The sequence below is a fragment of the Passer domesticus genome, chromosome 18, assembly GCF_036417665.1.
Source record: "Passer domesticus isolate bPasDom1 chromosome 18, bPasDom1.hap1, whole genome shotgun sequence".
Lineage (NCBI taxonomy): Eukaryota > Metazoa > Chordata > Aves > Passeriformes > Passeridae > Passer > Passer domesticus.
The window spans coordinates 11,953,271-11,976,812 of NC_087491.1; the positions used below are offsets into that span (position 1 = coordinate 11,953,271).

A 23,542-nucleotide genomic window follows, 5' to 3' on the forward strand; every position below is an offset into this window, starting at 1 on the left:
ACAGGATATTCATTTTTCATAAGGTAGGAAAAAAACCACAAACAGTTCTGACTTTTTTAAAGATTGTAATCTCTTCTAGCTAGGGTGCAAATGTTCATATACACTTCTGCCACATCCAGGCACAACAGATGGGAAACTGATTTAAAGGAAAAACTAAGCCCTAGGATGTTATCAACCAACAACCAGCAAACAAAAAAAAAGGGAAAAAAAAAGAAGAGAGAAAAAACAAACAAAAAACTTAGTTCAACAAATAGTAAATATCATTGAATATCAACTCCCATCTCTTGTTCAAGAAAAAGGATGTGCAGAAACTTGCAATGTTGGAACACTTTAAAGCCAAGAGCAGAATTTTGTGTCTAAGAGGACAAGGTAAGGATTCACCAACCCCTGCCTCTGTACAGGAGGTCTCTGGAATCACATTTCTGCCATTTCCACATTAGAGAAATTCTACCATCTCCCACTGCAAAACTAAGTAACTTCACTGAAAAGGCCTTCTATGGAATCTCAAAGCATGAAAAACTGTGAGATTAGACTTCAATTTCTTCCTGCACTGGTTACCAAAGAGAATCCTGAATTCCCTTTGTCATTCCATACCATAATTCCCCACCAGTGACAGCCTCAGCAGAAACAAGCTACAGCCTGGGAATCCAAACCAACAACTGAGCAAACAGCTAATTCCTGACAGGCACTGAGGAAACCAGTCCCACCAGTGCCAGTGGACGTGGAAGAAAGCAGCACAACACTTTGAGAGTTGTTACCTGAAAATGAAATCTGACTGTGAGGATGCAGCTGTCACAGCACCGTCAGGTACCAGCAGCTGGCACAAGCCCTGGATTTGCCTTCTCGCAGGTGTCCAAGTGCTCAAGATGCTCCCCTCTGCTGAGGAACGTGTTTGGAGCTGTTGAACACCCCCCTCACCCAGGCAGTAGCTGCCTGCTGCAGGGAGGAAGTGTAACAAAGCTGAACAACCATCCCAAAGGGGGCAACAGCTGACCAACTTTGAGACTTCCCAAGGCCCTGCTTCCCAGGCTCCTGCTCCCATCACACCAGCTTGAGAATTCCCTAAAGAACAAAGATTCAAATGATGAGTGTGATGAGGACACTCCTGCCCACAGGGCAAGAAGAACTTCTCTAACATATTTTGCAGAGATGAGATGGAGTCAGTGATCACTTCAGACAACTGAAGGTTATAAGAGGATAAAGCTTTTTGAATTTATCAGCATTTCTACAACTTTCAGATTTTCAAATACAAGAATATGTTAGGGAGAATTGTGGTCAAAACCTGAGAGCTATAAAAACATTCATTAGCCCTGGAAAGTGGTTTTTAATTGAAGAAAGGAGAGCTGATATGACCAAAGATGACCAAACTCAGAATGAGAAGTTTTTCAAGTGCAAAGCGAAGAACTCTGGACTTCCCTGGTTTAACAAGGGTCGTGTCCAGCTTGTCCCTGGAACATGCCACCAGTTCCATGCTGCTGTCCAGACACACGTGAAGGATGGGGGGTGTGAATACAGTGAGTGTCATCTACCATCACCAGCAAACCTTCCTTTGCAAGGGACAGCACTCCCCTCTTCCTGTCCCTGAAACACCCCCAGTCAGAGCAAGGAAGGGAGCTGCCTGTACCTGAACATGCCAACCCCCCACTGGCAGGACCAGGAATGTTATTTCATATTCTTCTTCAACAAAACAAAGATGCTTTCTACATATTACAAGTCTCTAAAGAGTCATTTTGAAATGGTTTATGAATCGATCAATAGCACCAATACAAAAGTGAATGGTTCAGGAGCCTGATACAAGACAACTTCCAAAACTATTCTGCTACTGACTGCCTCACCAAACCCAAGCAGAATAATACTGCTGAAGCATCTCCCATTTTAAAGAAGGCAGCTTTACCTGCAGTGAATATTTTATACCTTTATCAATAAATTTAAACCAAAGTGATAATGATTACTCACACTAGGCCTGATCCCACAACCTTTACTCACACAAGCAGTCCCACAGGATTTTAATATCACCACCTCAACGAATAAGGCTTTGCAGGACAGGTTTTAAATTATTCATATATTCACAGATTTTTAAGACCAGAAGGGACCATTATGATCATCTAGTCTGACCTCTTGTATAACAAAGGCCATACGATTGTAGCCAGTAATACTTGCACTCACTGAATCATCTGTGGTAAAACCAAATGGTGTTTAGCAAACTTCCAATATCTATTCAAATTTTTCACAAAACAGAACTGAGATGGTTTAGAAAATGGCTTGGACATACTTCCTCACAGTTGAACCCAATTATTCCTCTGTTTCTATTCAGAATTCTTCTGACTTCTGGACACTGGCTCTTGGTGTGGTTTTCACAGCAGACTCCAGAGTCCAACACTACCTCAGGTACTCTCAGGCCAAAATCAAGCACCTCCTGAGCTCCTTCAAAACATTAACTGCCAGTTAATTACTATTTGCTTTCTGCACTTTTACCACTCCTGCCCTGCACCATGACTTCTGAGACACAGATATCATAAGTGAAAAGACATTCAATTAATGCTATCAACGATGCACAAACAGAAAACCAAACATTTCCACCTCAGCTCTTTCCCAGACAGGATCATGTGGAGCAGCTGCTTCAACCACAAGCTTAAAGACAAAAACCACCAGGACCACTTTTCTACATTTTCTAAATTACTAACTGCTCAGCCTTTCCCACCCAACTTCATCTGCTCCTGAAAGGACAGCTCTTTTTTTAAATTACTCTCAAGACAGGTTTTATCATACTGTGTATGCAACCTGTAAGGTAAAATGTTTATCCTCAGATTATGTGCAATTCAGAAATATCCAATTGGATTATAATCATCCCTGTTCAAGCAGCTCAGTCCCTTAGTGCACACAGACTTTCCAAGACAGGGGGTTTATGCTCCATTAGTGGCCAGCACTGTGTAACGACTCTCCAATCACACAACTCTCAATGACACAAAGAAAGAGCTTTTTATTTTTCCCTGTGTGCAATGTTTGCACAATGCTCGTAGACTTTGTACAAGAAAGACCATTAGTTTCTATATAAAGACTGCCATAAAAGTTTTATAGTTTATCTATAAATGTATAAAGATTGTTGGTTTCGTTATAAACTCTGTTTCAATGCCAGTGGAAAGAAAAATTACCAGCAGAATGGAAGTAGCAATCTGCATAAGTACCAGCTTGCAAGCACGCATACCTCAGTCATTCCTGGAGTAATTAACTGAACATACAATAGTTCATCAAATTACAGACAAGCCATCATACCACTGAGAGCAGCTCACAAACAGCAACCATCACAACAGCACTTTTCCTTCCCTTTTCAGATGAGCTATAAAGATTAAAACAGTCAGGAGCCAAATGATGCATTACTGGAAATAAAAAAGTATTTTAAAATGGACTGCATTTTCCATGGTTGTCTAGCTCCTCCTGCATCTGCCACTGATTGTTTTACTACTTCCTATTTCTATATATTTATACAACAACTATTTGCTGTATTGTCTCTGACAGAAGTTTTTATCTTTACTGCAAACTTCCTTGTCTTTAAATTAACCCAGGAGAGTTGTTAATCTTGGGATTAATCTTCAAAACAGCGGACAGCCAAAATTCATGTGGTGCCCTGCCATGGATGGTGTTTACAATACCCCAACAGCACAGGATTCCACCTAAACAACATTAACTTCATTACTAACTTTTTATTAGGAACCCAAGGCAGAAAATACAGTGATACAGAAGGATTTTTCTTGTATTCTATCTACAGTGACTGCATTTTGTAAAGAAAAACTAAGAGTTCTCATCTGGTTTAAATTCTGAGGTCATGCTGAAAATCCAGCACCGGGAAACTGTTGCTTATAATACCAACAGTTACTGATTTCATGCTAGGTAAAACCACAAACACATACATATACATTTTGTTCTTAAAAACTATTATAAAACAGCCCAACAAGTTAAAACAGTCTCATATTTTAAAATGTATCTCAAGACTACTCCAGTGTCCCTCCTGCCACTCAAAAAAGCCTCATTTTACCCATTTCAAGAGGCCTGGAGCAATCATTAGCATTTTCTCCCCTTGGTAAGGCTCCTCAGCTACCTTGTCTATGACATTTTCTATAAAATATTCCCTTATACAGTTATTTAACAGATTTAAACCGTAGATGTCATTGTGGTCTGAACATGTCAAAGACAACTTGAGGGAAAAAAATCAGGACATGCAGAATTCACTTTGTCAGTAATTACAATCAAAATTCCTGCAATGTGGCTGGCCTGCTCATTACTTCCTGACTTTGTATCAAACCCCTTATTTACATTTCAGATTACATTCTTCATGAAACAGTAAGATCTATCAGAGCTGAGAGGACTGAAATAATGAGGGAGAAATATTTTAATAAAACGTGTTGGGTCTGCATTACTTCCGTGTCAGAAAGAAAGGTTTCTTCTGTAGCCATGGATCATTTATTCTGTCTCTAAATGAGAAGCAAAAGATGAAACTGATGAACTTTTACTGCCCATTTGTCTTTAGCAGACAATTAAGACAGAAGATCAAAATGGATTATCATACCACGCAGACAACTGGCCCAACAGTAATACATCTCCGGGACCACAGATTTGTAACTCTCTTTTATCCCTCCCCTTTCTTCTTACTCCTTTTTCCTCTCTAAAGGCAATGCTGGCTTTGTGGCTCAAGGGGAGCCAAAAGGCTGGTCATCATTATTCAGTCACAGATGTCAATCTAACCTCCCTTTTTTCTCAGTTTCTAAAGCAGTGAGGCACAATAATTTGTGACAGATTCTTTTACTGTAAGGTACAAAGAACACACAGAATAAAACATCTAGCAGCAGCGAGGGTCTCTGATCAGATGTGCTGGTACATGGGAAATACAGTGTATGTAAAAACAAGCACTGAGAGTTTAGATGAATAAAAAAAAACTTGAGGTGTTTTTCCTTTTTTTTTTCTTACTAATAAGTGCTTTACCTTGTGTTGATTTAACTCAAATATTCCTTCTGGATTAAATCATAAATGTTTGATTGCTAGAAACAATTTTTGCCTGCGCTAACATGCAGATCATCTCTCTCCTTTGCATACAGAATACACACTGAAAAATCAAGGGGTTTTTACCATGGATTTTCATCTGCAGTGACATGGCACTTCCACATTTTTTTTCTTCCAAAGAATAATAAACCAGAAATTTTAAGAAATAAACCTAACTTGACTGATTTTCAGCATAAGGACAAACATGGATGTAGCTCTTCCTCTCTGGCTTACTTGAATGTTCAAGTGATTTTTCAAATCTAAATCTGTCAGCTCTGGACATGTTCTCCTCTTGAAGAACATCGAGCTACCAGGATCAGAAAATATCCTGTCCGTTCATCAACAGAAAAAATGTCTTTGAAATCTACTCAAATCTGAGAAGTTCAGCCTCGTTTCTTTTGCTTTCCCTGTAAGTTCGCATGTGCAAAATATCTGACAAAGTAAAACCCCAGCCCAAAACCACACAAACACAGCTCTGTGTTTTCAGGGGGTCTGACATCAGCCATTGGAAATTCTGACTAGAACTGGGTGAACATCTTACGAATTTTTATGAGCCTCCGGCTCCTCTGAGTTTCATTCAGTCTTGCATATTCACAGCAATATAATACAAGTCTAACCATTTCCAGCAGAAGAAAGAGGATTGTTAGGAATTTTCTAAAGTCAGTTGTATTACAAGGCTCTCCTGTAACACCTTGATCCTGGACACAATTGACTGTCCCAGCTCTGCAGGGCCCTCCTTTCACTCGTGATTAACCTGAGACACAGCACTGCTGAAAAGCAGCTAGTCCTCACAGAAACCCAAACTCAGAGAGCTGTTTATTAACAACTTACAGACCTACAGTGGCAATAAGGATGCAGTTCTCCAAAAGGTTTAGTTCCATGCTACTCCATGTGTACAGCAAGTCCTAACAATGAACTACAGAGAAAAGCAGTCAGGTAGTTCAATAGGTGCTTTGAAAAAAATACTATTACTACAAAACCACCCAGAAGGCCTGGTCAAGGTCCCACTGCACACAGTGATTACAGCCAAATATGAAACCATTTGTCTTGGCTGTGGTGAGCCGTCACAGCTAACAATTTGTTAAATGCTTTAGTCTAAATGCCACAAAATTTCACATTGTGTGAAAACATAATTAGAGGGAAAGGATCTGAGCTAATATAGCTATGCTGACCCTAACCTGATATCACCCAATTTCAGAGACTCATTGAGACCAAATTTATTGTTCTGTTAAACAGCTCCACCATGCCATAGCTTCAGCACTTCCCAGGATTGGAGGTGCAGGAGCTCACCCACCAGAGCCTGTGAAAAATTCCTAATTCAATCTGTGTTTAAACCAAATGATAAATCCCCGTGTGTTCTACCCACACATTTGGGCTTTTATACCATCTTTTTGAAGCAGAATAGAGACTGCATGATCAGGCAAGAATTTAAAAAATGTGCTGTAGTGCCAGGTGCCCAGTTAAACACAGCTATAAACCTCAGACAATGCAGAGAGCTCTGCCAAATGAACTGCGGCTCTGGCACCTAAAGGCAAAAAGTGAAATTTATTAATCAATTTTCCTTCTTGCTCTCATGTTCGCTGGTAAAAATGAGATTGTAAACCAATCTTATGAGATCCAAATTCTTCCGTTTTCTGCTTTATGTGTAAAAATGTTTTTATCCTTCTGCTTCTAATTACAGCTTCTTTTTCTTTCTAAGAATGCATTTATCTCTTTCAGTAAAAAGAGCAGCAATAATATGTTGAACAACCCTGAAATAAATTTTGTCATGTAAAAAATTAATTACGCATTCCAAACCTGGTCACTGTAGCCCTCTGGGAATTGCCTCCGCACCTCAGGATCTGTAAATAATTGACAGATAATATTAATTGGCTTTGGATTAGTGAGCAAGCAGAGAATCACACATTAATATTTGATCAGAAGATGATAGCAACCCTGGCAGGGGATCCAAGGAGGGCAGCTGAGGCTGCTGTGCTGATAAGAGCAGGGAAGGACTTTTCAAGGCTCTCCCTTTACCCTCCTCCAGACAGAAAAAAACTGTACATAAAACACACACAAAACACATGAAACCAAAAATGTCTGTGTGTACATACACACACACACACACACACACACATATATATATATATATATATATATATATATATATATATATATATAAATTACTTTTGAAGAGAAGCCGTGGTGCTAGACTGAACTTCAGGCTGGTGCTTGGGCTACATCTTTCTGGCTGCAATTTGCCATCTGGGCTTATCACCAGGAATGGTTACCCAATGATTTTGGTTAAAATCAGACAGCCAGTTTTGCCACCTCCAAGCACTGTGCTGATTTATCTCCATAGACAATTTTCATTGATACCAGTTTACAAATCCCTCAAAATTACTTTGTACTTATGTTAAGATATGCTCCCTAAAAGCCCAAAAATATGTATCCACAATTGGAAAGAGGCAATTAACACAGTTCTGGAACCTGTCTCATCAGGAAAACAAGTGTGAAACACTTCAGAGTAGCAAGCATTCAAGACTGATGCAATGTCCTTACTCCTTTGGCTGTCAGAATAAATAATATGGTAGTATTCCCTGAGAAGTTATCTTAAATTTAATTAGAGATGTTCATAAAACAACAGAATACCATGATTGAAATTATTTATACGACAACCTATTTAAAACAGATCTCTTCAAAGCCATCCATTTTTCAAAGGAATACATCGGAGAAGGCCACATTCCATTCTACAAAGATAATTTTTTAATTACAAACACCAAACCATATAACAATCAGGCAAGAGCTCAGAATCAAGTTCAATGCAAGAACAAACGAACAGTATCGTGGCAGCATTGCCCTTCGGTGCCAGGCTGGGTCTGGTGCTGCAGACACAGCCCCAGCACCTCTCCTGCTGTCCCACAGGTGCCAGGCCAGGTGCCAGGCTGGGTCTGGTGCTGCAGACACAGCCCCAGCTCCTCCCCTGCAGTCCCACAGGTGCCAGGCCAGGTGCCAGGCTGGGTCTGGTGCTGCAGACACAGCCCCAGCTCCTCCCCTGCAGTCCCACAGGTGCCAGGCCAGGTGCCAGGCTGGGTCTGGTGCTGCAGACACAGCCCCAGCACCTCCCCTGCAGTCCCACGGGTGCCAGGCCAGGTGCCAGGCTGGGTCTGGTGCTGCAGACACAGCCCCAGCACCTCCCCTGCAGTCCCACAGGTGCCAGGCCAGGTGCCAGGCTGGGTCTGGTGCTGCAGACACAGCCCCAGCTCCTCCCCTGCTGTCCCACAGGTGCCAGGCCAGGTGCCAGGCTGGGTCTGGTGCTGCAGACACGGCCCCAGCTCCTCCCCTGCTGTCCCACAGGTGCCAGGCCAGGTGCCAGGCTGGGTCTGGTGCTGCAGACACGGCCCCAGCTCCTCCCCTGCTGTCCCACAGGTCCAGCCCAGAGTCCCCAGAGCAGCGCTCCCCGAGTGAGGAGCTGGGCCATGGTGGCTCTTCTGCCAGCAGGTGCAAACTCCTTCTCAAGGTGTACTCTGTCCACATGAGAAATCCAACAGCCTGGGCCTTTACAAACTTTCCAGCTTTACATTTTCCAGACAATCAGACCCTGGTCTGGACATCTCACTGTGATACATATACAATATATCAAACTGTACAGACAGGTATCAGCAAACCCGTCTCCATTAGCACAGCAAATCAGAAACAGAGAGCAAGGGATCTCCTTTTGAAGCCTTACTTTGAAAATTCTTCATCCTAGACACAGGTAAGTGAGCACAGTGTCCAAACACACAAAAAGATGTGACCAGCTGTGCTGGCATGGGTCCCCTCTGCACACAGTTAGCAATTAACAGGACAGTACAGCTTCACACTTCAGCACAGCAAGCACAGCATCAGTGGTAAAAGAAACCATGCCACACCTATTTAGATGCATATTTTTAAATAATTTTAAAATTAATTAATGGAGGTCAAGATTTCAGAATTTTACCAAGGAAAAGAAAACCCAAATCAATGAAAGAAACAAATTTGTATTGCTGCAGACATCTGCAATGGTGTCTGAACATGAAACCTACATTTCTCCCCCTTCTATTGATCCATTGCTCTCAAACTTAATATAAATATATATACACATACTGCCACACACAACATTTTATCATTTACCATTCTCATAGGGAAATGAGAACTCAATTTGACATAAATCCAAAGTGTGTTTGCTCTAAACACATTTGTCCATAGATGGCAAACCACATTCTCATTCTTGAAAAATCTAACAAAACAGATTAGCCATACAAAGTAATTTTGTGTGTGTGTAAACATGTATTTTTCCTGTTTTCTTAGCATTTTGAAAGCCCTTCTGTGTTCCTGGAGCTCCCTGCCATGAAGGACAGCCAGACAAACCTGCTGGAGTGTTTAAATGAAGGCTGAGAGCCCCATCTCAGCCCCTGGTGCAGAGCAGAGCTCTGTGCAGGGCTGGGTGAGACTCCAGCACCCCAGCAGCTGAACTCACCCTGAGTATGCCTGGCAGCCACAGATCCCCATGTTTTCACAAGTCCTTTCTATTTCAGGTTGGGTCAGCTCATCACTTCACCTTTTAAATGGTCTGGGAACATTTACTAAACTTTCACTATCTTTATTTGGAAAACACTACACTGGTCACAGGGGAAAAAACCTACATCTTACAGCTTTTATCACTGCATCCATTCTTCATTGTTAACCCAGTGTGAATTTCAAAGGTGTTTTCAACTATACTTACCTACACATTACACAACAGAGGTATATTTCAATTCTGCATGCTCTGCCATGAAGTTTCAGGAAGCCAGACCACCCTCACTACACCAAGAGGACTAACATAAATACACACAACAGTGGTCCTCAAGATACCTAACTTTATAAAATATAAATATCTCTAAACCAAACGTTGCTATTATACTACTCAGTACAGCCAGGCTCTCCCCTGAAGGGATAAGCACAAGTCACCCAAAAATCACAACAGACATGATATCCAAATTATTCTGAACAAAGAAAACAGTCAAACAAACAGACAGAGGCCAAGCCAGCACCCAGGACTCAGCTTTAATCAGCACCAGGAGTATCAGTGAAAACTGCTTCAGCACTCGTGTGAAATATTTGGCAAACACATGAACAGAACTGACTGTCAACTCTGCCTGTAAACCAAAGTAACTTGGGAACTTCAAACACTTTTACTCGCAGTAATTTGTTTTGCACAGTCCATGCAAACAGTTAGATGCAGCTCCATTGTAGTTGTAGGCAGTAAGAAACTCAAAACACAGGGAACGCTGTTATTCCAGGTACTTAACAGGCTTTCGAGTGAAATGATGCAAAGTAAACACATGTAAAATACGTTTTTCAAGTTCAGGAGAGTGGAATCTATTTGCTGACATCAGAACAAGGGAAGAGCCAGGCTGAAATCCCAACCAACCTCTTGCCCAGCTACAGCAGAGCACTGAGCTGAAGCCCTGCAGTCACCTGTAACTTCACAGAGCTCTGGAAGCTCAGCTGAGAGCAGGAGAGGACCTTGCAAACCAGGAACAAGCACAGGGCAGGTTAACCCCCAAAAGGAAAAAGTCACAGGAATTATGGACATGCTTCTCAAACTAAACTTGTCCCAACCCCAAAACAAGAACTCAGCTTGTGCTATGCACTGAACTCTTCTGTTGCTGGTAACCTAGAATCTCCTGTTTATCTTCCCTTACAACTGGATTTTTAGTTTCAGCTCACAAAGATTACAAGATCCACACAGTTTATGCCTAAACTTCCCTGGAAAACAGCCATCCATGAATACAAATACACACTGAAATACAGCACTGGAAACTGTGAGTTGCAAGTGTAAAGCAGAAAGATTACAAGCACTAACATTCCAAAATAAAGCTAAAATACACCATCCCATCTGCAATCTCCCCTTCTTGTAGGGCCACAAGTGCAAATAAATACACATACGTCACAATTTTAAACTGCTAGGGCCAAGAAAAAAGTTGATTTTATTCCTAAGGCTTACACTCAGGTTTAAATTGTTTACCAACGGCACGTTGTATCAATTTGCTAAGATCCAAGAGTGACTTCAGTGAAGCCAGCGTGGGCTCACTGACCAACGTGCCATGCACCACTGGAAGCTCTCTTCGCAGAGGACACAGCTCCATCCAAAGCAGCTGCTGCCACAATCTCAGCTGGCCAAAGCCCAGGAGCTCCAGCAGCCCTCGCTCCTCAGCAGGGCCAGCCTGTCCCAGCGAGGGCCAGCTGGGAATCCCCGGATGAACCAGGTTCTGGGGCTATTTCTGCAGCAGCTTCCCTTACAACTATTTTAAGAGATGCTTCTGAGGCAAGCGACTGAATCACCTCCCAGAGGAACAACGTGGGGTTATTTTGGGAAGGGGTGAGCAAAGGCAGCACTGGTTCCTGGGGACAGAGAGCAAGGCTTTTCTGCACTGCAGCACGTACAGACTCACAAAGGGTAACACAGAGCACACACTGCACTGGCTGAGTGCAGCTCTCATGGACAACACATCCAGATTTTCCCTCTGGAAGTGCAGACTCCACGTCACATCTGTGCACGCAGAGCACTGCATTCATTACTCAAACATATTCCAGCTATTATTGTTAGTATTTCATAAAACACGTCAATGTTTCCAAGTTGTAAAAGCTATCCCTGCCTCTCCATACAGGATCTTGTTTAACAAAAAGCCAAGTACAGCAGAATATTGAAATTAGCTGTGAACTGTATAATCCCATTGTTCAATTTCATGGCATTTAAGACAGTACCTTCCCCTCCACACAAGTCTGGATGTTAATCCATGCTGGAACCTGATTTAATTTTCCAGATGACAGGATGGGAACATGCTACAATGGCATATTAGTGTAACTATGCTGCTCTTTTACTCACAACTTTTCTTACGTCATAAAGTGAGCTTTGCTTTTAAAAGACACATGCTTAATTACTTCTACAAACAGCACAGCTCAAACTGGTCTGTATTTGAATTGTATGGAAATTATAAGACCACGGAAGTTTTCAAAAAATTACCAAAAAATACTTCCCAGAGTAAACCATGCAAACCCAATATAAAGAAAAACTTGTTTTTTCTGATAAAAGTCAGCCAGTTTAATTCATACTGGCTACAAATAATTAATTTCAATCCCAAACTGAAAAATATAGTGAAACTTACTTCATTTTTTCTCCTAACTAATTATTTACCTCATTCACTTCTTTAAGGTCCTTACAGATGCAATCCCTCTAGAATGAACTGGAATTCCATTCAGAGTAACTTTTAATTTCAATACCCACTACACATTCTCATCCTTATGCAGCACAACTAAAAAGCAATGCAAACTTCTTTCCAAACCTCTGCAAACTCCTTGGGGTCCTGCACTCAGCACAGCCGAACACTCCTGCTTGCCCCTAACCTGCTGCAGCTCAGCCTGCAGATACCATCTCACAGAGTGGGAAGCAGGGGAGGAGGGGAAAAGGCGGGGATGGGAGGAGAAAATGTGGGAGAGAAAAAACCTACACACACACCAGAAAACAGACAAGAAACCTCAGAACAAGTTCTGGCATGAAATACATACGGAACAAAAATTTCCATTTTTATTTAACATGCAGCTTTAAGCCTTCAATCCTTTCTTTTTAAAGTGCCCTTTATTCTAAAAGTGTGCAAGTCAGAAAACCACCAAGATGAAAAGAAGATTCTACAAGAAAGCCTTACACCCCATCACACAAGGCCACTGCCAGCACCACGGTGTGGGAGGCTGACGTCACCCCAAGGTGTCACCGAGCACAGCAAGCACCCGCAGCAGGTTCCACACTCAAACACACAACCCACGAGAGTTTGTAATCTGCCTCTTCACCCAGCAGATCACAGTGCAATCAAACATCCCACCCCAGGATCCAGGGCAGCCTGTGCTGGTGGGCACGGCCCTGCAGGCAGAGAACCAGCCAGGACTGGTGCATCAGCTGCTGTCCTGCCACAAAAAACAGACCCCTAACTTTGCCTCTCTCTCTTTAACAGAACATTTGGAAGTCTACCCTGCAAGTGCCAAATACCTCGCTGGTAACATGAAAATGCTTTTCACAACAGTTTAATCTAGAAACATAATATAAGGTTTGTAACTCAGACACAAAATGCTGTTCAGACTTCACTAAAGTGATGCGAAAGCAGAAAGACAGAGAGCAAAGGCAGTATAAAATATACATCATAGGAAACAGGAAGGAAGGGAGAAAACCAGAACAAATTAAGCACATCACAATGATTTCCATAATTGTTTTTATATTATTAACACATCAAGAGCCAGAGGGGTAGTGAGGAACAAAACTTTCCTGGCAGTATTCAGCAACATCTTATATGTGCTTTTAAAAAAATCCTTCCAAAAAAAAGCAGGTTAAGTTACAGATTACCTTGCACATTTTTACTTAAGGCAATATACAGCTCTCCAGAATGAGGAGATGTAGAGGTAACAACAATAACAACACAAGTGACACAGGTTTTCAGAATTATGTCTGTACATGTGAAGTGCACACCAGGTTTGTGATCCCCTCACACCAGGATTGTGATCCCCTCACACCAGGTTTGACATCCCCTCACACCAGGTTTGTGATCCCCTCACACCACGTTTGAGATCCCTCACACCAGGTTTGTGATCCCTCACACCAGGTTTCTGACCCCTCACACCAGGTTTGTGATCCCTCACACCAGGTTTGTGATCCCTCACACCAGGTTTCTGATCCCTCACACCAGGTTTGTGATCCCTCACACCAGGTTTGTGATCCCTCACACCAGGTTTGTGATCCCTCACACCAGGTTTGTGATCCCTCACACCAGGTTTCTGATCCCTCACACCAGGTTTCTGATCCCTCACACCAGGTTTGTGATCCCTCACACCAGGTTTGTGATCCCCTCACACCAGGTTTCTGACCCCTCACACCAGGTTTCTGACCCCTCACACCAGGTTTCTGATCCCCTCACACCAGGTCTGTGATCCCCTCACACCAGGTTTGTGATCCCCTCACACCAGGTTTCTGATCCCCTCACACCAGGTTTGTGACCCCTCACACCAGGTTTGTGATCCCTCACACCAGGTTTGAGATCCCTCACACCAGGTTTGTGACCCCTCACACCAGGTTTGTGATCCCTCACACCAGGTTTCTGATCCCTCACACCAGGTCTGTGATCCCTCACACCCGGTTTCTGATCCCTCACACCAGGTTTGTGATCCCTCACACCAGGTTTGTGATCCCTCACACCAGGTTTGTGATCCCCTCACACCAGGTTTCTGATCCCTCACACCAGGTTTGTGATCCCTCACACCAGGTTTCTGATCCCCTCACACCAGGTTTCTGATCCCTCACACCAGGTCTGTGATCCCTCACACCAGGTCTGTGATCCCTCACACCCGGTTTCTGATCCCTCACACCAGGTTTGAGATCCCTCACACCAGGTTTCTGATCCCCTCACACCAGGTCTGTGATCCCTCACACCAGGTTTCTGATCCCCTCACACCAGGTTTCTGATCCCTCACACCCGGTTTCTGATCCCTCACACCAGGTCTGTGATCCCTCACACCCGGTTTCTGATCCCTCACACCAGGTTTCCAGTGCAGGCACGAGACCAGCAGCAGCTTTCTAAGCCATTCAGAGTAAACATTAAATATGAGACTTGCACTGTCTCTAGCAGACAAACGCCCTTTCCATCTAAAGGGTCTTGCTTCACTTTACAGTCCTGTTACATACACAAAAACAACGCTCACTTCTTGGCTAAGAAGACGGGAAAAACACTGACTGCCTTTTGCAGCCAGAAGAGGCTCCACTGGTTCCTCACCAATTACTCGGTGCCATGTCAAGCTGCTGAACTGCCCGCTTGCCACGTGCACAGCATTTAGTCAGACCCTCTCCTGTTCCACCTTACTGCTATTACTGACTCCCTTGGACTCGCACATGGAATGGGGACAGGTTTAATCAAAGCTTTACTCATTCTTTTCATGGAAGTTGGGAAACAGTTGTGGTGCAAGCAGTGTGTTCAAAATATGAAATACAATTGGGGAAATCTCTCTCTATTAAATCCTTAAGTTCTTTTGTTTCACCCATACCAAGATACTGGTTTTACAAAACCCAGTTGTATAAGGGTACAGATTAATGTCTGTTGCTACCATTCTAAACTGCTAAGAGTAGGGAGACATTGCAAAGCATAAGATGTCTTCAGTGACCAGCAAACTCAGAATTATTTCTTTACAAAGAAGAGCAGGAAGCTTTCAGTCCAGACTAATTTTTAAACTGCTGATACTGACAGGACTAAAGCTAGAACTGTAAGAAGGGGATACACGGTATAGAGCTAAAACTAAAACAACAGAGATCAAAACCAGAAGCCAAAAGAAGTACTTATTTCCAGTTCTGTTTGTTACATGTTTCTCCCATCTTCATTTGAGGTCTTCAGATCTTTTCTCTGCACTGGTTAATGACTTTGGTGATACCTCGAGCCCACATTAAAGCACGGTTGATGAATCTTTTGAGTTTGCTTTACTGTGCACTTAAGGGGATATTTCTCTTGAGAACCATCTGTTCTTCAGCCAACCCAGAAATGCAGTATTCCTGCAAATCGAAGCCGAACTCCAGGAGTCCTGCAAACTGCAAATTTTGAATGGATTATATTTTAAATTATTTTTCCCTCTGTAATTTTAGTCAGCAAATTATACAGCAGCTAAAACTTGCAAAAAATATAATTAGGTAAAATTGTACTCCAATGGTCAAGAAATCCACAAAGCCTGGCTTACAAAATGAAATACGAAGTGTTTTGAAACATTTTACAGGCTGCCTGCAATAATTATACAAAAGAGTTTAAATGCAGAAGTTGAATGGGAACACCTACTTTAACCAGGCTTTTTTTGGGGTTTAATAATTTTTAAATTTATTTGTGTTTGATCAGAGTATTTTTTCTCATAACCTTTTTGACACTCTATAAATTTAATAGAGATGTGTTTTAAGTGCTCAGACCATGAATACTGAATTTGTTTCTCTCCTGCCTCTTTGTATTTATATTCCAGACAGCGGAGTTGCCTGGTGACAGTGTCCCCACTTCCACAGCAGCTGGCAAGCCCTCCTTGTCCTGGGGATATGAAAGAATCACTTAACTAATATTTCAGGCTCTGATTTAAATGTGACAGTCTGGAAGTGCCAATACCATGCAGAGCAGGATTTACAAGCTAAGATTTTCTAAAAGTCTCAGAAGCAATAAAGAAAGAAAACTAAAAAGACCTTTATCACATCTAGCTAACATGCAGCAAAAATTAATCCTTATTAATTAATTAATCCAAATTAGTGCATCATCTAGAGTTTAACAATACCAGACATAAGGAGTAATTGTCTAAATCTGCTAACTTAGATTCTCAGAATGCAAATTCTCAGGCCAAGACCAAAGCACCCAGAGCTGTGACAGCTTTACAAGAAACAGTCACTTCTTTAATATTTACAGGACATGTATTTCAGACGGCCTCTGAATGCCTATCTGCTGGCACTCTGCTGAAGAGCCAAGCACATGCACCCAAACAATTGCTCTAAGCAGCAAAAATAAAAGTTATATTTGATAAAATTAGAGCAAATAGCCAACTGAATTAATACCCAACTGTATTAATTAGCATACTAAGCACCTTCATTTAAAAAAATCCTTATTCAATTAATTTTACAAGAACTTTTTATGTAATGATACATTTTCCACTTTCCGGTGTCAACCAAATAACTTTTAACTTGGTTGTTGCTCTGAAGAAAACCAGAATTAACATTTCAATTTCATATTGCTTTTTAGCAATAGTGTATTAAAAGGAACTTGTGCAAAACCACAATGTGGCCATGGCAATCAATCAACTGCATTACAAAACCTAAAGGAATTGCTAATGAAAACAAACAGTATTTTCCAACACACTGCCAAGTTTTTCACTACGAGAAAATACTTTGAGTTTTATATACATTTTCCAAGCTGTTTTATTTTTGTCATTTTTGAGTTTAGCTTTAGTGATAGTTTGACCATTTAAATTTGGTAGTAATCTACATTTTCTATGTCTTAGAGAACAGTTTACAATTGTTTGACTTTTTCAAAATTTCTTTCCAAACTTCACCTACCACAATAACTTCAGATAGATATATTGTCAGAGAAATACATAAAGCACTGCAGAAATACATTCATTGCAGTATGGATTGCCACACATCAGGTTTAACCTGAACTGACTGAAACAGGACATGGAACAGAAGTGTTGTAGCCAAACATAAGTTCTTGAAGTGTTGTACTAAGGAAGGAAAAACAACAACCCTTCTCTTGGGCAACTGGATAATTGCCTGAACTACAGAGAGGAACCTTCTTTGTTACCCATGCAACAGTGAATACAGATTTCCAAGCCTCAAGCTATGTAACTTTCTAATTCCAGCTCTGACCCCACTCCCAATATTCATACTCCCAATATTGACAGTCTCCAACTGTTCGGGCTCCAAGTGCCCGTGTGTTTCTGCAGAGGGGCAGCCCTGCTCCCAGCTCTGCTCTGTCACCAACCGCACAAACTGCCTCCGAGGGGACCTCCAGCACAGCAACTGCTCAGCCCAGAGAAAGCAGAGCTGCACCAGCAGCTGGGGCTTGATGGCTTCTGTCAGTGCACCTCTGCTTAGCTCAGGATGCTTCAGTGATCCATAAGGCACTGAAACAAAAGAAAGAACTCCCCCAAAGATGAAACCCTGAAAACCTCGCTCTCCATTCCACTGGTCCCTGCAGTGGAGCTGTCACCACAAATGCTTTTGGGCATGTGCAGTAGGATACAGCTTGTCTGCCATCCCATAAATCTGATCCCCCCATGTCCTTACCAACAAGGACAGCCAAACCTCACGAGCATTTCTGGGGAGCTGATTTCACAGTGGTGCTCTGCTTGCAGCCTTTCTAGAGCAGACACACTTAGAGCTTCACCCTCACTGCACTGCTAACCCCAGAAACCTGGGCTAAGAAACGGAACTGACCAAGGGTTTCCACAGTCACCAATGCATTCCTGAGCTTCGAGGTGTTCCAAGTTCATATATCAAAAGATCATACATAAGAGAGAGCACTGATTATTTTATTGGGACACCAGCACTCAGCCTCACCTTTTTGTTTCAGCTTGAGCCATGCAACGTGCTCATCTCAACTTACCACTCTTATTAGTGCTGCCCATTCTTTCAAAAAGGTGAAACAGGAAAAATCTGTAAGAACAGGTAAGCTGAAATCCAGTTTAAAAAAACAGAGATTGGTCACAGTAAGGCTCACCTAGGGCTGCAGCACACTGAGGTCCCATGAAAGCCTTCAACCAAAGTATTAAATGGGAGGAAAGTTTGTAAGAACAGGAAAAGCATACAACATGCACCCCAGCAAAACATTTCCGTGGAGTCAGAAATGTTGATGACAGAAGTTGAACTTCTTGAACACCATTCAGAACTTAGTGGGGGTGAGGGGAAGGAGGTCCTAACATGGAAAAATACATCTCATGGAGCTAATGACCGTGAGATGAAAGGAAAACAAAATCACTTCGTGTTCAGCTGCTCAGAATGACTCCTCTCTTTTGGAGGAAAGTTCATTAACTGGACAGCATCAGGCAGCACAGCAGAGCCACGGATATATCGACACTTGCAGGACTGACCTAGTTCATGGCTGCAGTGCTTTCAGCTACCATTAGCAAAGCTCACTATGCTGTGTGCAGTGCTGAAACAAAAGGAATGTCTCTGTGAAAGTAAGTTTAGCACATTTAAAGCAGTGCTGTCAGCTTGAAAAAAAATTTGGTTTAGATAAAGAGGAGTTTGCTGAAATTCAGCGCAGCTAGACAGGAAATCTATCATCTTGCTAAAAAAATTTAAAACATTTCTGCTACTGTAGAAAAGGCAAGGGTATCAAAAGGATTTTTAACCGCAAAAAATGTTTTCAGACACTTGATACTTCCAAGATGTATGAGAGCATACATCCAGCTACCAAAATGCTCCTGAGAGAGCAGAGTAGTCCAGCTCTGAGCAGGAACATTTCATAATCACATCACAGCCCTGGAAATCAGGTGTATATAAACCCAGCAGTTTCATTAATTTCCTTTCTCTTTCCCTTGCCCATCTTTAAGAATGCACAAACTCCCAACTAAACTTCCAGCCCTTTTCAAAGCTCTGCAGATTCGTTTCAATCTGGTCATCCTTAGCAGCAGATTTGCTGACAACAATCTTTTTCCTTCACTACCAATTCCAAAGGTAATCTAAAACTGTAACTTGAATCCACTTGTACAAACTCCACAGGCTGATGATCCGGGCTGTGCTGAAGTGCAGCTGGCCATCGACTCGGGGAGTGGGATGCTGGGGGAAACAGCTCTCACAAACCTGACAAACGAGAGGAAGCTCAAGAGCTGTGCAGCTCTTATCGCACACCAGCACACCTTGAGCAGTACCTATTCTGTTCTCATTATTTCATTCCATGTCTAACTGGGATTCTCTCTGCTCCCCATTCTGAATCCATACTGCTGTTGTACTCTCATCAGAAGAATTTCAAGCACCAACAGGTAATTTCTAAAAACTCTCCTTTCTGCTAAACTCTTATTAGCGCTACACCCAAACATGCTTTTTTGAGAACAGAAAGTAATGATACTTACTGTGATTTACTCATTGAAAAATAAACATAAATCACTAACTCTAGTACCACAACATCAATGCTCCATGCCATAACTGTTCCACAGAGGCTCCACAGCCTTTTCTTAAGTGACCAAATGAATGATGAAGTTCTCTCCATCTTTTTATACAAGTATATATGTTTAATTTTTAAACATGAAAGATTAAATTAGAAGTTACCCACACAAACACAACTCCTTTTAAAAAGGCTCAAAACACTGTATTTACATCTGCAAGTACTCACGTTGTTACTACAACCTTTATAACTGAGCTTAGATTTGCTTCAAACAAAACAGGGTTCTCAGTGATAGAGGCCCAAGAAAAAGCCCTGCATACAGTTAGTCTACAAAGAATTAACTGGATTAATTAGCAAGGGATTTGAGAAGCAGCTTGGAGCTAGAAAACCAAAACACTAAATTGTTTAAATACTTTGGCAATGGATCAAGGTTTCTAGGCAGCCCTATGTTCCATTCTCTCCTTTTTTTTTTGCTCGGTGTTTTAACACATTTAACCTGACGAGGTACTTTTTCATGAGATATGAATGACACTGTCAAAATACCAAAAAAGAAGATGTGAATTAAAAAATGCCACAAGCTGTTAGCAATTCTGCCAACATGTATGAGCCCAGGCAACATTAATTAAAAATCAATAGCTTAGGACATAAATAGCTCTTATCTCTGTTATAGTATATCTCTAACATAACTCTTTATTAAAGAAAAAAAAGGGGAAAAAAAAAGCCAGTGTCTCTGCTATTATACTGACTGAATTGACCACAACAAAGCAAAAGGAATAAGGCAAAAACCCTGAGCAAAGAAACCCTTATGAGAAAGGGAGGACAGGCATATGAATGATTGGAATGCTTCAGCCTTGCACTATCATTAACACATAACCGGCTGGAAACAGCCACGCTGCAAATACTTGGAGCACAAGTTACCAGGAAGAACATTCCATGTTTTCAGTGCTAATATGATTCTATACAAAATCCTTCTTGCCAAGGAAATAAAAATAACATGCACATCTTTCTGTCAGCTACAAGTTTGTAACTTGTATCTTCCTGAGTTTACTAATCAGTATTTTTATTCTGCATTTCAACTAAAGATTGTCAATTCTCCGATAATTATAAAATAAAGATGAGAAAAAGCAGGAAATTGCACTCCACCTTCATTTCCTTTAGCAAGACCATCTTCAAACTAAAGTTACATTAGCAGGCATCAAAGCTAAGAGACTTAAGATTAACTAGGAACTTAAACCATGGCTTTCGACAGCTGGTTTCACACTTGCAGAGAGCCAAACCTTTGAAAGACTCAAATCCATTTTCTACCACAATATCACATGAAGTCCACCAAGCAGGATGTGCACTTGGGGTCTGTCATAACCCCCAGACAATCATGACAATTTAGATGTCTGAAAAGTTTCCGCAGAAAATTAACATGAAATAGAAGATGTAAGATCATACTGAGATGGAAAGGCTAAGCTTAGTGTTCTTTTTTGTCTAACAGCTCCTGCTTTATTCAATGATTATTAATGACGTGCATTTCAAATGCTTCCATCAGGACACAGTAGTCTGCAATCAGTGATGAAGAATTCAAACAAATGGAAACATTTCACTGTGTCAACTGGAGTTTGAGTCCTACCTGTACTTCAGCACACTTCTACTTCTTCCCATCCCCTTGTCATAACCCCAACTCCCAAAAATGTACTGATTTAAGTGCAGCACAACAAAACCAAAGGTTCTATTCATAAAGCACAGGCACCAAGTGTCAGGACAGGGAAACAGAAGACCCTACTTTTCATAAGATCTTTTGCTCTAACTTCTCATTGAGCTACAGTCAGAAATGACGTATTTAATTCTGAACTGTCCAAACTCCATTCCACTACTGCCAGTTCCAGGTAACCTTGTTTAAGGTGCACTGAATACAAGGTTTTGTTGCTGCATTTGATATAACACAATTCTTCATCTAGAAAGTTAATTATGCAATCTTAATTTTTAGTAGGAGAAGTACATTAGAACACAGAACTGCCTTTATTAGAGTTCCTCTAAATAGAATAAATTGAAATTCCACCAAGTTCCCCCAATAATGCTTTTTGTCATTGTAAAAATACAAACTAGCATTTTATTAACATTTCAACCATTGTCTCCATGGAAGGTTCAAGAAAACAAAACAATTCTGAGACTTTGTTAAATCATCTGTCTCCATTTTACTTGATCATTATAAATAAAACTGAATAGAAGATGCACAAGTAATTTGTAAACTCTTTCAAAGGATCTGATTTACATTTTCCTTCTACAAAGATGAAGGTCTCCCCATAACATGCTCCATTTGTGTTAAATATTAAATTAAGACACTTATACTACATATATGGCAAAAATGGAATATATTTTTGACATATTTTGGAATTACTTTCAGCAGTCTAATGCTGTTTATAATACTGGTGCAAATACTGCCACCAGTAAAGAAACAAACATGAAAAAGGTGTCCTTTAAGCTTCCCTTTAAGGCATCTACCATAATCGTATAATTTGCTCTGGACATCATTAAAATGTAAAGTTAATGAGGATTCAGCTGAAAACAGAAGAAATGTAACCTATTTTCAGGCAAAACTTCTAACACTGCAATCAGAGGGAAAACCTCTTTGATGTCTCTTTGTCTCTTCTCATTAATTTTCTTTTGGTTTAAAAAAACACAAAGGCTGTTTAAACTAAAAAATGCATAGAAGTTTAAACATGGTAATTATAGTCAAGCTGCAATGAGGTCATTAGGTTTTTAAAACTTTGAGATAAACAAAATTGAGATGTATGACTATTTTAAAAACATGTCAATACTTAATTTTAATTGTCCATGTGATTGATACCCACAGTATTCTAAGGATTTGGTCTAGATACAGAATTGTTTCAAGATGATTTAGTGAAGGACAGAATCCCATGGCCGGGGTAGAGCAAAGCAATCAAGAAATACATCAAAATGATAAGCTGTAATTACTGCATTACTGGATGCCACATTTGCTATTTCTAAGTGCAACAAAACACACTTTTGCCATCCGTGCAAGAGAGATGGCAAATTGTGAGATTTTACTGCTCTTTACCTCTATGGTTCATTAAGGAATTAAATACTGAACAAGTTAAATAATTCTATTTCCTCACTACATCTATTCTTGTTTATGAACACTGCCAAGGTACACACAAAGCTGCACACTTCTCTTTTAACATGCTAATTCTTTCCAGCAGAAAATACCATAAAGAGGTATCTTTAATTACACAATATTGATGCACTGTGATGTACTGTAATGGTAGATATTTCTAGCAAATAATTTACAAGTGAATTTTCCCAAACACAAACTAAAAACAATTTTTACCACTACTGTCTCCAAAAGAAGATGATGGATCATCACAAATAGACAGCCTACCAACAGGAAACACCAGCAAGCTGCCTCTGCCAGACTGTGGTGCTCAATCAGCCATTCTGTCTTCACATTTTCACACTTGGCTTGAGTCTGCATTAAGTATTTTTGATAGGTGTTTCTCCACAGAGTGACAATCTGGTTTTAGAACCTCTGGAACAGAAGATCTCCAGGACCTCTGAAGTATCTTATAGATAGAAATTAGAGTCATTTACTTAAGGGGTGCAACAATGTAAGAATCACTTCATGAAGAGGTCATGCCACCACTATTTATATTCTGAACTACTATGTAGTTTCACAGCAAATGACTCTCCAAAGGAACCAAACACAGGATTGAGTTAACACCTGTAGAATGCAATGGGAGTTGTGAGCCTAATTCCCTTCACCACTACCTGAAATCCCAGCACAAATTCTAATGGTAGATATTCCAGTCAGGAAAATTCCAGGTTCAGGAACAACTCTCCAGACTATAACGAGTTCCAGACAAGATATG

The 23,542-nt window shown here is 41.1% G+C and overlaps 1 protein-coding gene and 1 long non-coding RNA gene across 5 annotated transcripts in view; both read right to left on the reverse strand.

Annotated features, from left to right (window-relative positions):
* Positions 1-23,542, reverse strand: part of DENND1A (DENN domain containing 1A) — a 150,238-nt gene that overhangs the window by 113,019 nt on the left and 13,677 nt on the right. For all 4 annotated transcript variants that reach the window (XM_064393754.1, XM_064393753.1, XM_064393757.1 and 1 more), the window contains exon 3: positions 6,832-6,875. In XM_064393754.1, the coding sequence (XP_064249824.1) occupies positions 6,832-6,875 (44 nt within the window). The remainder of the gene's footprint in view (positions 1-6,831; positions 6,876-23,542) is intronic.
* On the reverse strand, positions 14,961-17,603 carry LOC135283299 (uncharacterized). Its single transcript, XR_010349138.1, has 2 exons — positions 17,449-17,603; positions 14,961-15,631 (listed from the first exon to the last, which is right to left on the reverse strand). It is a non-coding gene; the product is annotated as an uncharacterized LOC135283299 (long non-coding RNA).